Source organism: Xenopus tropicalis, chromosome 3, assembly GCF_000004195.4.
Source record: "Xenopus tropicalis strain Nigerian chromosome 3, UCB_Xtro_10.0, whole genome shotgun sequence".
Lineage (NCBI taxonomy): Eukaryota > Metazoa > Chordata > Amphibia > Anura > Pipidae > Xenopus > Xenopus tropicalis.
Window position 1 is genome coordinate 7587186 of NC_030679.2, and position 16404 is coordinate 7603589.

The following is a 16404-nucleotide window of genomic DNA, read 5'->3' on the forward strand; positions in this document are numbered from 1 at the left end:
GTATAGTAGGGAGAGATGGTGCCTATAGTAGCAGTGGGGGGATAATAGCCTCTGGGAAGGGACTGGGGCTGTGGGATAGCAGGTATAGTAGGGAGAGATGGTGCCTATAGTAGCAGTGGGGGGGATAATAGCCTCTGGGAAGGGACTGGGGCTGTGGGATAGCAGGTATAGTAGGGAGAGATGGTGGCTATAGTAGCAGTGGGGGGGATAATAGCCTCTGGGAAGGGACTGGGGCTGTGGGATAGCAGGTATAGTAGGGAGAGATGGTGCCTATAGTAGCAGTGGGGGGATAATAGTCTCTGGGAAGGGACTGGGGCTGTGGGATAGCAGGTATAGTAGGGAGAGATGGTGCCTATAGTAGCAGTGGGATAATAACCTCTGGGAAGGGACTGGGGCTGTGGGATAGCAGGTATAGTAGGGAGAGATGGTGCCTATAGTAGCAGTGGGGGGATAATAGCCTCTGGGAAGGGACTGGGGCTGTGGGATAGCAGGTATAGTAGGGAGAGATGGTGCCTATAGTAGCAGTGGGGGGATAATAGCCTCTGGGAAGGGACTGGGGCTGTGGGATAGCAGGTATAGTAGGGAGAGATGGTGCCTATAGTAGCAGTGGGGGGATAATAGCCTCTGGGAAGGGACTGGGGCTGTGGGATAGCAGGTATAGTAGGGAGAGATGGTGCCTATAGTGGCAGTGGGGGGATAATAGCCTCTGGGAAGGGACTGGGGCTGTGGGATAGCAGGTATAGTAGGGAGAGATGGTGCCTATAGTAGCAGTGGGGGGATAATAGCCTCTGGGAAGGGACTGGGGCTGTGGGATAGCAGGTATAGTAGGGAGAGATGGTGCAGGTTAATAAAAGTCATGAAGCGTAAGTTAATAACAGGAGTTATTAACTTTTAAATGGGTAAATGGGCTGCACTGCTCTGCTTCAGTTAGTTGTTGTTGAACTACAAATCCCAGAATAATGTAACATATAATGAAGGGTGAGGCATTCTGGGAGCTGTAGTCCAGCAACAGCAGGGTTGTATTCGTAAAGCAATATTGCACAATAGATTTCCCCCAAATCCCCAGGGCCGGCGACTGCACTAAAATGCAAGAAACCCCCCAATGAGAATCCCAGCTGATGTGAGTAAATCCGGCTCCCTGTTCTCTGTTCCTGCAATTGGAGTTGGGAGCAATAAGCACAGTTTCCCAGCACTGAACAAGTCTGTCCCTTTATCCCCATGTCTGATTCCTGTGCCATATAATGACGGGAAATAAATGACATAATTATCTGTATATGTAAGATAACAGCAAGATGGCTGACACAGTAATGGGACTGAAAGGGTCAGGAAGGAGGGGTTTACCTCTGCTCTATATGTAACTCCGGAAGACTGTGGGACAGAGAGCAGTCCAAGCGTTGGAAGGATCACTCACAGTAGCCATGGCGCTGCACAAAGACTCCTGCATTGAGCTCAGCGATGGGCACAAAATGCCAGTGCTTGGGTTTGGCACCTACGCCCCCCAGAAGGTGAGTGCTCTGTATTGGCAGCTTTGTAACTAATTGTCATTAGTTATTGGGCCCCGAGGCTCAGTATTCCATGCAGAACCCAATTGTGCAGCTCTCCGGCTGTGGTTGCACCGCAGGGGCCACACTCTCAGGGGCCTCGCTCTCAGGGGCCTCGCTCTCAGGGGCCTCGCTCTCAGGGGCCTCGCTCTCAGGGGCCACACTCTCAGGGGTCACACTCTCAGGGGTCACACTCTCAGGGGCCTCGCTCTCAGGAGCCTCGCTCTCAGGGGCCTCGCTCTCAGGGGCAACACTCTCAGGGGCCACACTCTCAGGGGCAACACTCTCAGGAGCCTCGCTCTCAGGGGTCACACTCTCAGGGGCCTCACTCTCAGGGGCCTCACTCTCAGGGGCAACACTCTCAGGAGCCTCGCTCTCAGGGGCCTCGCTCTCAGGGGTCACACTCTCAGGGGCCTCGCTCTCAGGGGCCTCGCTCTCAGGGGCCACACTCTCAGGGGCCACACTCTCAGGGGTCACACTCTCAGGGGCCTCGCTCTCAGGGGCAACACTCTCAGGAGCCTCGCTCTCAGGGGCCTCGCTCTCAGGGGCAACACTCTCAGGAGCCTCGCTCTCAGGGGCCTCGCTCTCAGGGGCAACACTCTCAGGGGCCACACTCTCAGGGGCAACACTCTCAGGAGCCTCGCTCTCAGGGGCCTCACTCTCGGGGGCCTCACTCTCGGGGGCCTCACTCTCGGGGGCCACACTCTCAGGGGTCACACTCTCAGGGGCCTCGCTCTCAGGGGCAACACTCTCAGGAGCCTCGCTCTCAGGGGCCTCGCTCTCAGGGGCAACACTCTCAGGAGCCTCGCTCTCAGGGGCCTCGCTCTCAGGGGCAACACTCTCAGGAGCCTCGCTCTCAGGGGCCTCACTCTCAGGGGCAACACTCTCAGGAGCCTCGCTCTCGGGGGCCTCACTCTCGGGGGCCTCACTCTCGGGGGCCTCACTCTCGGGGGCCACACTCTCGGGGGCCACACTCTCGGGGGCCACACTCTCGGGGGCCACACTCTCGGGAGCCACACTCTCGGGAGCCACACTCTCGGGGGCCTCACTCTCGGGGGCCTCACTCTCGGGGGCCTCACTCTCGGGGGCCTCACTCTCGGGGGCCACACTCTCAGGGGCCACACTCTCAGGGGCCACACTCTCAGGGGCAACACTCTCAGGGGCAACATTCTCAGGGGCAACACTCTCAGGGGCCTCACTCTCAGGGGCCACACTCTCAGGGGCCTCACTCTCAGGGGCAACACTCTCAGGAGCCTCGCTCTCAGGGGCCTCACTCTCAGGGGCCTCACTCTCAGGGGCCACACTCTCAGGGGCCTCACTCTCAGGGGCAACACTCTCAGGGGCCTCACTCTCAGGGGCAACGCTCTCAGGGGCCTCACTCTCAGGGGCAACACTCTCAGGGGCCTCGCTCTCAGGGGCCACGCTCTCAGGGGCCTCGCTCTCAGGGGCCACACTCTCAGGGGCCTCGCGCTCAGGGGCCTCACTCTCAGGGGCAACACTCTCAGGGGCCTCGCGCTCAGGGGCCTCACTCTCAGGGGCAACACTCTCAGGGGCAACACTCTCAGGAGCCTCGCTCTCAGGGGCCTCGCTCTCAGGGGCCTCGCTCTCAGGGGCCTCACTCTCAGGGGCAACACTCTCAGGGGCAACACTCTCAGGAGCCTCGCGCTCAGGGGCCATGCTCTCAGGGGCCAATTTCTCAGGGGCCACACTCTCAGGGGTCGCAGTGGTTACACAATGCTGTGTTAGTTTTGCCCCATGGCTATATTGTTCTAGTAAACTTTGGACTAATTTCTTTCTACAAAGCTGCCAGCCATAGGGGATTTCAATAAGGCTGGAGGCTAAGCCCCCCCAAACCTGCTCGGAACCTTAAAAAAAACAAAACAAAACAAAGTTTCTGCCCTGACCTGCAAATTTTCTCCAGTTCCTGCAAGTTCCTTCTGCTGTAATCAACTGTGCTCTGGATCTTTCTTCTTGTGGATTCTCCAATCAGAGCACAGCTTTCTTGACAGACAGTAAAATTGACCAATAGAGGCATAGATGCAGACAGGGCTGGGGAGATATGAAAACTGAAAAGAAGAATCTGCAGCTGTAACTTTACCTGAGAACCAGCTCTGAACTTGTGCTGCAGATTTCATCCCACAGGTACTATACTGTATCCTTCCACTCCCACAGGTACTATACTGTATCCTTCCACTCCCACAGGTACTATACTGTATCCTTCCACTCCCACAGGTACTATACTGCAGTGTTTTTCAACCTTTTTTGGGCAAAGGCACACTTGTTTCATGAAAAAAATCACGAGGCACACCACCATTAGAAAATGTTAAAAAATTTAACTCTGTGCCCAGCAGCAGTGCCCCCCTAGTACATTGGTGCCAAGAGCAGTGCCCCCCTAGTACATTGGTGCCAAGAGCAGTGCCCCCCTAGTACATTGGTGCCCAGCAGCAGTGCCCCCCTAGTACATTGGTGCCAAGAGCAGTGCCCCCCTAGTACATTGGTGCCCAGCAGCAGTGCCCCCCTAGTACATTGGTGCCAAGAGCAGTGCCCCCTAGTACATTGGTGCCCAGCAGCAGTGCCCCCCTAGTACATTGGTGCCAAGAGCAGTGCCCCCCTAGTACATTGGTGCCCAGCAGCAGTGCCCCCCTAGTACATTGGTGCCAAGAGCAGTGCCCCCCTAGTACATTGGTGCCCAGCAGCAGTGCCCCCCTAGTACATTGGTGCCAAGAGCAGTGCCCCCCTAGTACATTGGTGCCCAGCAGCAGTGCCCCCCTAGTACATTGGTGCCAAGAGCAGTGCCCCCCTAGTACACTGGTGCCCAGCAGCAGTGCCCCCCTAGTACACTGGTGCCCAGCAGCAGTGCCCCCCTAGTACATTGGTGCCAAGAGCAGTGCCCCCCTAGTACATTGGTGCCCAGCAGCAGTGCCCCCCTAGTACATTGGTGCCAAGAGCAGTGCCCCCCTAGTACATTGGTGCCCAGCAGCAGTGCCCCCCTAGTACATTGGTGCCAAGAGCAGTGCCCCCCTAGTACATTGGTGCCCAGCAGCAGTGCCCCCCAGTACATTGGTGCCAAGAGCAGTGCCCCCCTAGTACATTGGTGCCCAGCAGCAGTGCCCCCATAAGTCAGTGTGCCCCGTGGCCCCCCCTAATACATTGGTGTCCAGCAGCATTTTACTCTTCGGCGGCTACAGCCGAAGTAAAAATTGCGGCCCTGCCTACGGCACACCAGGCAACAGTGGTTGAAAAACGCTGCTATACTGTATCCTTCCACTCCCACAGGTACTATACACAGGCACTATACTGTATCCTTCCACTCCCACAGGTACTATACTGTATCCTTCCACTCCCACAGGTACTATACACAGGCACTATACTGTATCCTTCCACTCCCACAGGTACTATACTGTATCCTTCCACTCCCACAGGTACTATACACAGGCACTATACTGTATCCTTCCACTCCCACAGGTACTATACACAGGCACTATACTGTATCCTTCCACTCCCACAGGTACTATACACAGGCACTATACTGTATCCTTCCACTCCCACAGGTACTATACACAGATACTATACTGTATCCTTCCACTCCCACAGGTACTATACACAGGTACTATACTGTATCCTTCCACTCCCACAGGTACTATACACAGGTACTATACTGTATCCTTCCACTCCCACAGGTATTATACACAGGTACTATACTGTATCCTTCCACTCCCACAGGTACTATACACAAGTACTATACTGTATCCTTCCACTCACACAGGTACTATACACAGGTACTATACTGTATCCTTCCACTCCCACAGGCACTATACACAGGTACTATACTGTATCCTTCCACTCCCACAGGCACTATACATGGGTACTATACTGTATCCTTCCACTTCCACAGGCACTATACACAGGTACTATACACGGGCACTATACACAGGCACTATACCCAGGCACTATACACAGGTACTATACACAGGTACTATACACAGGTACTATACACGGGCACTATACCCAGGGCACTATACACGGGCACTATACACAGAGCACTATACACAGGTGCTATACACAGGTGCTATACACAGGCACTATACACAGGGTACTATACACAGGGTACTATATACAGGCACTATACACAGGGCACTATACACGGGCACTATACACAGAGCACTATACACAGGTGCTATACACAGGCACTATACACAGGGTACTATACACAGGGCACTATACACAGGTGCTATACACAGGCACTATACACAGGGCACTATACACAGGCACTATACACGGGCACTATACACAGGGTACTATACACAGGGCACTATACACAGGTGCTATACACAGGTACTATACACAGGTACTATACACAGGGCACTATACACAGGCACTATACACGGGCACTATACACAGGGTACTATACACAGGGTACTATATACAGGCACTATACACAGGGCACTATACACAGGTGCTAAACACAGGTGCTATACACAGGTGCTATACACAGGGCACTATACACAGGGCACTATACACAGGGCACTATACACGGGTACTATACACGGGCACTATACACAGGGCACTATACACGGGCACTATACATAGGGCACTATACACAGGTACTATACTGTATCCTTCCACTCCCACAGGTACTATACACAGGCACTATACTGTATCCTTCCACTCCCACAGGCACTATACATGGGTACTATACTGTATCCTTCCACTTCCACAGGCACTATACACAGGTACTATACACGGGCACTATACACAGGCACTATACACAGGTACTATACACGGGTACTATACACGGGCACTATACACAGGGTACTATACACAGGGTACTATATACAGGCACTATACACAGGGCACTATACATGGGCACTATACACAGGGCACTATACACAGGGCACTATACACAGGCACTATACACAGGGCACTATACACGGGCACTATACACGGGCACTATACACGGGCACTATACACAGGCACTATACACAGGGCACTATACACAGGTGCTAAACACAGGTGCTATACACAGGGCACTATACACAGGGCACTATACACGGGTACTATACACGGGCACTATACACAGGGCACTATACACGGGCACTATACATAGGGCACTATACACAGGTGCTATACACAGGCACTATACACAGGTACTATACCCAGGTACTATACACAGGGCACTATACACGGGCACTATACATAGGGCACTATACACAGGTGCTATACACAGGCACTATACACAGGTACTATACACAAGCACTATACACAGGCACTATACACAGGCACTATACACAGGTACTATACACAGGTGCTATACACAGGCACTATACACAGGTACTATACCCAGGCACTATACACAGGCACTATACACAGGCACTATACACAGGTACTATACACAGGTGCTATACACAGGCACTATACACAGGTACTATACACAGGTGCTATACACAGGCACTATACACAGGTACTATACACAAGCACTATACACAGGCACTATACACAGGCACTATACACAGGTACTATACACAGGTGCTATACACAGGCACTATACACAGGTACTATACACAGGTGCTATACACAGGCACTATACACAAAAATAATGCAGAAACAGAAGAACTGTTTTGCAGCTGGATTTCAGCATATAAAAATGGTATTTATTCCTCCTTTCTGAAGGAACAGATTACAGGGATAGGGATATTTCTGTGTTGTGTTGGGCTCTTTAACAAATGGAACCTTAAAGGGACAGTACTTTTTTTTTCATTACTCTGCGTTTGTCTTGCTGGAAAGTCTTGCCTAGTCATTAGCCAAATGCATTGCAGCAATGTTGGGGGCCACAATATTTGGCTATGTGAATTCTATTCCCAGCACTGCTCGGGAGGGGCACTTGGGGCACTGTTGTCTGCAGCCTGGCAATTGGGGGAACTGTGGGGAGTAGGTAAGGGGTGTACGAATGGGTGGAGGTGTGATTTGCCATGTTATTTTATCCTCAGTCCCCCAAGCACTTGGCAGAGGAGGGCACCAAAGTGGCCATTGACGTTGGATACCGCCATATTGACTGCGCATTTATCTATGGGAGTGAGGTGGAGGTTGGACGGGCGATTGGGGCAAAGATTGCGGATGGTACCGTGAAGAGGGAGGACGTGTTCTACACTGGGAAGGTAACCAAGAAACTATCAAAGATTAACTGGGTTAGAAATGAACAAACAGAAAACCTACTGTAAATTTGCCAGGGAACTGTGGCGCTGTTCTACTGCAGCCAATAGGGAAAACATTGCCACAAGCAGGTGAGATGTGGTACTGCAAGTGGCAAGGTTATTGCCCTCTTGGAACTGCAGTAACATAAGAGTAAGGCATCTCCCAGACAGAGCAGAGCCCGTGTTCTCATTGGCTAGGAGAGTAATAACGACAGATGGAGCTCATTTCTCTGGGGGAGCCTGGGAATGTAATGTAAAATAAAGAACAAGAGTTGTCCCCTATATTTACTTGTATTGCCTGCTCCCAACACATACACACACTGCCTTTTGCCATGGGTACAGCCTGATATTATTTATAATGTTCTGCCCGTTATTCTATGTATAAGTCTTTCTATCTCCCTTTACATATGTGAATATACCCATTCAGATCTATCTATTGTACCCATCAGCTCTGGTCCACGTTCCATACCCCCGAGAGGGTCCGTGTGTGTCTAGAGAAATCTCTGAAAGATCTGCAGTTGGATTACATGGATCTCTTCATTATCCATAATCCCATGGAGTTCAAGGTGAGCCTATTGATCAGTCTGGGGTGAAGGGATGGACCAAGCTGACCGGGTGCCCTAGGCAACCCAGTTGGCCACCTTGCCCCTGCACCCTCCCACATTCATGCACACATGGAAGGGGAGGTGGATGGTGTCCAATCACAAGCGGTGTGGGCAGGGGAGGTTCCTGCCTGGTGCCCCCACAGCATTTTTCCCTAAACACAGGGTCGGACTGGGGGGTGCAGGGCCCACGCACCCCCCAAGGTGCCTCCTCTGGCCGTGCCCCCCCGCAGGGGCCCCCGCCGCCGCGCACCCCTAACCGCCCATCCCGCAGGGGCCCCTGTCCAACGTCCTCCCCTGAACGCACGTATGTGAAACGCGTCAGGTAAGGACATTGGAGGCCAGATGAAGCGGCAATAGGGTTGGGTCTGGGCCCCTGGGGCCCACCGGGTATTTTCCCAGTGTCCCGGCAGCCCAGTCCGACCCTGCCTCTTTTGCCTACCCCTAGTTCCGGCCCCTGTTCCTTCCCCAAACCATTCTAATTATCATTCTTTTCTTCTTCATGTTTAAGCCTGGAGATGATCCCTTGCCATTGGATGAAAATGGGAAATTTATTTACCATAACACGGACATTAGAGACACATGGAAGGTAGGACTGTGCCTGGGGGGGACGGGGGGGGGGTTCTGTGGCTTGTCTGGGGCATCAGGAAAGGGTGGAAACCCAACACTGAGTATGGGGATTTTGTTCCCATCAGGCTCTGGAAAAGTGCAAAGACGCAGGGCTGGTCAGATCCATCGGGGTGTCCAATTTTAACCACAAGCAGCTGGAGCTGATCCTCAATATGCCTGGGCTGAAATATAAACCCGTCTGTAACCAGGTAAATTTTAATCTCACTAAAAAGCACATGAAGGGGGAGGGGCATCAGTAAAAATCCTGAACCCTCTGTCTCCGCCCACTGCAGGTGGAATGTCACATTTACCTGAATCAGAGCAAACTGCTGGAGTTCTGCAAGTCCAAGGACATCGTATTGGTGGGATACAGCGTGTTGGGGTCCAGCAGGGATGAGCGATGGTAAGGTATTTAGATAATCATCAGGGGGGAGAGGGGGGACTAATGTCTCAGGTCCAGTGATATCTTTATTTGATGGGGGCTGGTCCACTATCCCACCCTCTCTTTCTGTTTCAGGATAGATCAGAACTCTCCTGTGCTCCTGGAAGACCCTGTGCTGAATGTCATCGCTAAGAAGCTCAACCGGACCCCCGCTCAGGTAGCAATGCGGTACCTGCTCCAACGAGGAGTCGTTGTCCTTGCAAAGAGCTTCACCCCAGCCAGGATCCAGCAAAACTTCCAGGTAACACCCAGTGGTGTAACTTTAGGGGGAAGCAAACCCCCCTCTCCTGAATGTTGATTGCTGCATGGGGGACAGGGTCCTGTTTCCTGTTAACCACTTGAAGACCTGGTTCTGAATGTATATTAAGGATCTCTGCCATAAAGCAAGACAGTTGTGCAGAAAGAAAGCTGTGACAGGCCTAATGCCTTGGCAACCCATAGTGTTTAACCCAGCACTGTGACAGACACATAGGGAAAAGATACCAGACTTGACTTTTCATTAAGCCTAACCTAAATAATCCCAGTAAGCAATGCTCCAATATGGATAGTCATAATATTTAGCAGATATCTAAGTAATGGCAGCCTAAAACTGCATTAACTGATTTCAATATTTTTTTCATTGCTATTTTAGGTTTTCGACTTTCAGTTGGACGCTGAAGACATGAAAAGTCTTGATGGACTAAACAGGCACCTGCGTTATGTCGACACAACCACGTAATGCTCCTTTCTTTAATCCATAGCCCCTACATAAGCTAATTTCTTCTTCTAACTTTATAGCAAATAAAAAAGAATTTCAGTCACTCATAGCCCCTAGAATAATGATATAGCTACATTCCCCAGCATCCCAACAATGGATGGCTCTAAGCAGAATGATGGAAATCAGAGTAATAATCCTGAAATGTTACCTTGTTTCCCAGGATCCGTTGAGTAGGAACATCTCTAGGTTATTCTTGAATATTCAGCTCTCATTTCAAGAGAAGGAGATGCTCAAATCTCATACTAATGGTGCAAATGTTCTTTCCTTAGCTGGTCGGACCACCCGAAATACCCCTTCCATGAGGAATACTGATGGATACGATTCCTGACTCTCCCACTGACAGATACAGCCATCTTTGCATTGAGCAGAAGATCCACATTTGTTACTGCCCCCTCCTCTCCCCATTGCCTGGATATTAGATAATAAAGAGAAAGAGAACAATAAAGAAAATGAACCTCATAATTAGTCTCATTAGTACAATGTTACTTACCTGTATCATATTGATAAAATAAGAAAAAACATGCAGTGGTTACTAGTGTGTTTTAATGGGGACATCACTGGTTTCTATGGAGTAATCCACTGTTTGGTTGAAAAATTAGGGAGAGATGGTGCCTATAGTAGCAGTGGGATAATAGCCTCTGGGAAGGGACTGGGGCTGTGGGATAGCAGGTATAGTAGGGAGAGATGGTGTCTATAGTAGCAGTGGGGGGGATAATAGCCTCTGGGAAGGGACTGGGGCTGTGGGATAGCAGGTATAGTAGGGAGAGATGGTGCCTATAGTAGCAGTGGGGGGATAATAGCCTCTGGGAAGGGACTGGGGCTGTGGGATAGCAGGTATAGTAGGGAGAGATGGAGCCTATAGTAGCAGTGGGGGGATAATAGCCTCTGGGAAGGGACTGGGGCTGTGGGATAGCAGGTATAGTAGGGAGAGATGGTGCCTATAGTAGCAGTGGGGGGATAATAGCCTCTGGGAAGGGACTGGGGCTGTGAGATAGCAGGTATAGTAGGGAAAGATGGTGCCTATAGTAGCAGTGGGGGGATAATAGCCTCTGGGAAGGGACTGGGGCTGTGGGATAGTAGGGAGAGATGGTGCCTATAGTAGCAGTGGGGGGATAATAGCCTCTGGGAAGGGACTGGGGCTGTGGGATAGCAGGTATAGTAGGGAGAGATGGTGCCTATAGTAGCAGTGGGGGATAATAGCCTCTGGGAAGGGACTGGGGCTGTGGGATAGCAGGTATAGTAGGGAGAGATGGTGCCTATAGTAGCAGTGGGGGATAATAGCCTCTGGGAAGGGACTGGGGCTGTGGATAGCAGGTATAGTAGGGAGAGATGGTGCCTATAGTAGCAGTGGGATAATAGCCTCTGGGAAGGGACTGGGGCTGTGGGATAGCAGGTATAGTAGGGAGAGATGGTGCCTATAGTAGCAGTGGGGGGATAATAGCCTCTGGGAAGGGACTGGGGCTGTGGGATAGCAGGTATAGTAGGGAGAGATGGTGCCTATAGTAGCAGTGGGATAATAGCCTCTGGGAAGGGACTGGGGCTGTGGGATTGCAGGTATAGTAGGGAGAGATGGTGCCTATAGTAGCAGTGGGGGGGATAATAGCCTCTGGGAAGGGACTGGGGCTGTGGGATAGCAGGTATAGTAGGGAGAGATGGTGCCTATAGTAGCAGTGGGGGGGATAATAGCCTCTGGGAAGGGACTGGGGCTGTGGGATAGCAGGTATAGTAGGGAGAGATGGTGCCTATAGTAGCAATGGGATAATCAGTGCAGAATGACATTGCTAAAGAGAGAGTTGAATGGGACAGAGCCAACTGGAAAGAGAATGGAGGTTAATAAAAGTCAGACAGACTGAATCTGGGCAAAGAACTCTGGGAGGGGAATGGAAGGGCCAAGAGGTTGGGCTAAATGGCTGGAAATAAAATGTGACTCCAGAGAAGGGGAAGAGACAGCACTACAAGTCTATAAAAGATCTCTTTCAGACCTCACGCTACTCTATACACTAATAATGGCGCTGCACAAAGACTCTCATGTTGCGCTCAGCGATGGGCACAAAATGCCAGTGATTGGATTCGGCACATACGCCCCAGAGAAGGTGAGTGCTCTGTATTTGCAAGGGAGTTGCTAGTGCTGACATTAGTCTTTTGTTTCTGCAAAAAGATTCTACTTCTGACTCTTAAGGATGCTAAGAGCTGTAGTTCTGCAAGAACTGAGGCACCACAGGATAGCTGCCCTGGGAGAAAATAATTGAAGGGGATGTTAACCCGGCTGCACTGCACGGCTCAACCAAACGTTACTCAGCTGTTGCTGGACTACAAATCCCAGAATAATGTAACATATAATGAAGGCTGAGGCATGCTGGGAGCTGTAGTCCAGCAACATCAGGGTTGGATTCTTAAAGCAATATTGCCCAATAAAACTGCATTAAAATGCAAGAAATCCCCCAATGAGAATCCCAGCTGATGTGAGTAAATCCGGCTCCCTGTTCTCTGTTCCTGCAATTGGAGTTGGGAGCAATAAGCACAGTTTCCCAGCACTGAACAAGTCTGTCCCTTTATCCCCATGTCTGATTCCTGTGCCATATAATGACGGGAAAATGCCATCATTATCTCTATATGTAAGGTACCAGCAAGATGGCCGACACAGTGCTGGGAATCAGCATTCTCATTGGTCACTTCTCCTGCATTTATAATGAGATATTTAGTCAGTAGAATGTTCATTGGTAGGTCGTTTCCTTTCCCTGATTGGAGAGCGAGTAGACTGGAAGCTGACCTGTGAACCGGGCCCTGGTCAGGACCACCACCATCCAAGATGGGAATAAAAATAATAGGACTAAACATGGCTGCCCTGCTCTGCATTTTGGGAGGCACAGTCAAGTGTGGGGGGAGATAATGGGTGGAGGGGGGTTTACTTGCCATATATTATGTCTATAGAGGCAGTCTGGTTATGGGTTTTGTACTATATCTATGGTTGAGTCATATTGCCCCCATGTTTGTATGGCAAAATCATACTCATAATTACAGTTATTCTAGCAGAAGGCTACTTTGGCATGAATGATAATCTGTGATTTGTCACATTATTTTATCCTCAGTTCCCCAAGCACTTGGCAGAGGAGGGCACCAAAGTGGCCATTGACGTTGGATACCGCCATATTGACTGCGCATTTATATACGGGAATGAGGTGGAGGTTGGACGGGCGATCAGGGCAAAGATTGCGGATGGTACCGTGAAGAGGGAGGACGTGTTCTACACTGGGAAGGTAACCAAGAAACTCACAATGATTAACTGGGTGGGAATGGGCAAACAGAAAACCTACTGTAAATTTGCCAGGGAAATAAAAATTAAAGGAGAAGTAACTGCACTTTCATGATGTGAAAAAAATAATAAATAAAAAAAGTCATTTATAGGAACTGTGGCGCTGTTCTACTGTAGCCAATAGGGAAAACATTGCCACAAGCAGGTAAGATGCGGTACTGCAAGTGGCAAGGTTATTGCCCTCTTGGAACTACAGCAACATTACAATAAGGCATCTCCCAGACAGAGCAGGGCCCGTGTTCTTATTGGCTAGGAGAGTAATAATGAAAGATGGAGCTCATTTCTCTGGGGGAGCCTGGGAATGTAATGTAAAATAAAGAACAAGAGTTGTCCCCTATATTTACTTACAGGTACGTACAGGTATGGGATCCGTTTTCCGGTAACCTGTTATCCAGAAAGTTCTGAATTAAGGAAAGGCCATCTCCCATAGACTCCATTATAAGCAAATAATGATTTTTAAAAATGATTTCCTTTTTCTCTGTAATAATAAAACAGTACCTGTACTTGATCCCAACTAAGATATAATTACCCCTTATTGGGGCAGAACAGCCCTATTGGGTTTATTTAATGGTTAAATGATTCCCTTTTCTCTGTAATAATAAAACAGTACCTGTACTTGATCCCAACTAAGATATAATTACCCCTTATTGGGGCAGAACAGCCCTATTGGGTTTATTTCATGGTTAAATGATTCCCTTTTCTCTGTAATAATAAAACAGTACCTGTACTTGATCCCAACTAAGATATAATTACCCCTTATTGGGGCAGAACAGTCCTATTGGGTTTATTTAATGGTTAAATGATTCCCTTTTCTCTGTAATAATAAAACAGTACCTGTACTTGATCCCAACTAAGATATAATTATCCCTTATTGGGGCAGAACAGCCCTATTGGGTTTATTTAATGGTTAAATGATTCCCTTTTCTCTGTAATAATAAAACAGTACCTGTACTTGATCCCAACTAAGATATAATTACCCCTTATTGGGCCAGAACAGCCCTATTGGGTTTATTTAATGGTTAAATGATTCCCTTTTCTCTGTAATAATAAAACAGTACCTGTACTTGATCCCAACTAAGATATAATTACCCCTTATTGGGGCAGAACAGTCCTATTGGGTTTATTTAATGGTTAAATGATTCCCTTTTCTCTGTAATAATAAAACAGTACCTGTACTTGATCCCAACTAAGATATAATTATCCCTTATTGGGGGCAGAACAGCCCTATTGGGTTTATTTAATGGTTAAATGATTCCCTTTTCTCTGTAATAATAAAACAGTACCTGTACTTGATCCCAACTAAGATATAATTACCCCTTATTGGGGCAGAACAGCCCTATTGGGTTTATTTAATGGTTAAATGATTCCCTTTTCTCTGTAATAATAAAACAGTACTTGTACTTGATCCCAACTAAGATATAATTACCCCTTATTGGGGGCAGAACAGCCCTATTGGGTTTATTTAATGGTTAAATGATTCCCTTTTCTCTGTAATAATAAAACAGTACCTGTACTTGATCCCAACTAAGATATAATTACCCCTTATTGGGGCAGAACAGCCCTATTGGGTTTATTTCATGGTTAAATGATTCCCTTTTCTCTGTAATAATAAAACAGTACCTGTACTTGATCCCAACTAAGATATAATTACCCCTTATTGGGCCAGAACAGTCCAGTTGGGTTTATTTTTTAGCAGACTTAAGTTATGGAGACCCAAATTACATAAAGATTCCTTATCCGGAAAACCCCAGGTTCCGAGCATTCTTGATAACTTGTCCCATATACCTGTATACTGAATGCAGCCAATATATAAACATATGCAGTGAACAACCCCTTTAACTTATATATCAAGCAATATATAACAAGGCCCTCTATGCCAACCTCTGTTTCTGTTTCAGGGTGGATCAGAACTCTCCTGTGCTCCTGGAAGACCCCATGTTGAACCGAATCGCTAAGAAGCTCAACCGGACCCCCGCTCAGGTAGCAATGCGGTACCTGCTCCAACGAGGAGTCGTCGTCCTTGCGAAGAGCTTTACCCCGGCCAGGATCCAGCAGAACTTCCAGGTAATGCCCACTGGTGTAACTATAAAGGGAAAGCAAACCCCCCTCTCCTGATTGCTAGTTGCCGGACAGGGATCCAATTTCCTTTTTAACCAATTGGCCTGGTTCTGAATGTATATTAAGAATCTCAGCCATAAAGCAAGACAGTACTGCCAGAAAGGAAGGACAGGAACATGAGTACATCAACGGGGGGGGGGGGGGGGTTAGGAGGCAATTCTCCACCCCCAGTTCATTACTATAAGAATACCAGATACCAGGATTAACTATATATTAAGCCAATCACAGAAAGCATGTAGGGTATTTATAATATTTAGCAGATATTTATGTAATAACATCTTTTTAACTGCAATTTTAGGTTTTCGACTTTAAGTTGGACGCTGAAGACATGAGAAGCCTCGATGGACTAAACAGGCACCTGCGTTATGTCGACGCCACCAAGTAAAGCTCCTTTCTTTGTCCTCAATCCCTGGCTTTCATTTAATGAGGAGTTCATATCTCATACTAATGGTGCAACTGTTCTTTCCTTAGGTGGTCGGACCACCCGAAATATCCATTCCATGAGGAATACTGACGGATAAGGATCCTAACTCTCCCACCGACACATACAGCCGTCTTTGCATTGAGCAGAAGATCCACATTTGTTACTGTCCGGCCCGAGCTCTAAGGTTTTTCATTGTGTGTCATGAAATAAAGACAAAGACCAAACCACTTGCTGGACATCATTATTAGCCTCTGAAGTAATACATTTCTTTAGTCCAATGTTACTTATATGTAGTATGTTGATAGCAGGTATAGTAGGGAGAGATGGTGCCTATAGTAGCAGTGGGGGGATAATAGCCTCTGGGGAGGGACTGGGGCTGTGCGATAGCAGGTATAGTAGGGAGAGAT

General features: G+C 48.8%; 2 protein-coding genes across 3 annotated transcripts in view; both read left to right on the forward strand.

The window, feature by feature from the left end:
• akr1c8p (aldo-keto reductase family 1, member C8, pseudogene) overlaps positions 1 to 16404 on the forward strand; it is a 44367-nt gene that overhangs the window by 8148 nt on the left and 19815 nt on the right.
• Positions 1360 to 16224, forward strand: LOC734139 (novel aldo-keto reductase family 1 c (akr1c) protein). Of its 2 annotated transcripts, none has more exons than XM_031898014.1 (9): positions 1360 to 1505; positions 7529 to 7696; positions 8182 to 8298; positions 8846 to 8923; positions 9030 to 9152; positions 9237 to 9346; positions 9461 to 9626; positions 15872 to 15954; positions 16045 to 16224. In XM_031898014.1, exons 1-9 carry the CDS (start codon positions 1419 to 1421, stop codon positions 16085 to 16087), a joined length of 975 nt encoding a protein of 324 aa, XP_031753874.1. In that variant the 5' UTR covers positions 1360 to 1418; the 3' UTR covers positions 16088 to 16224.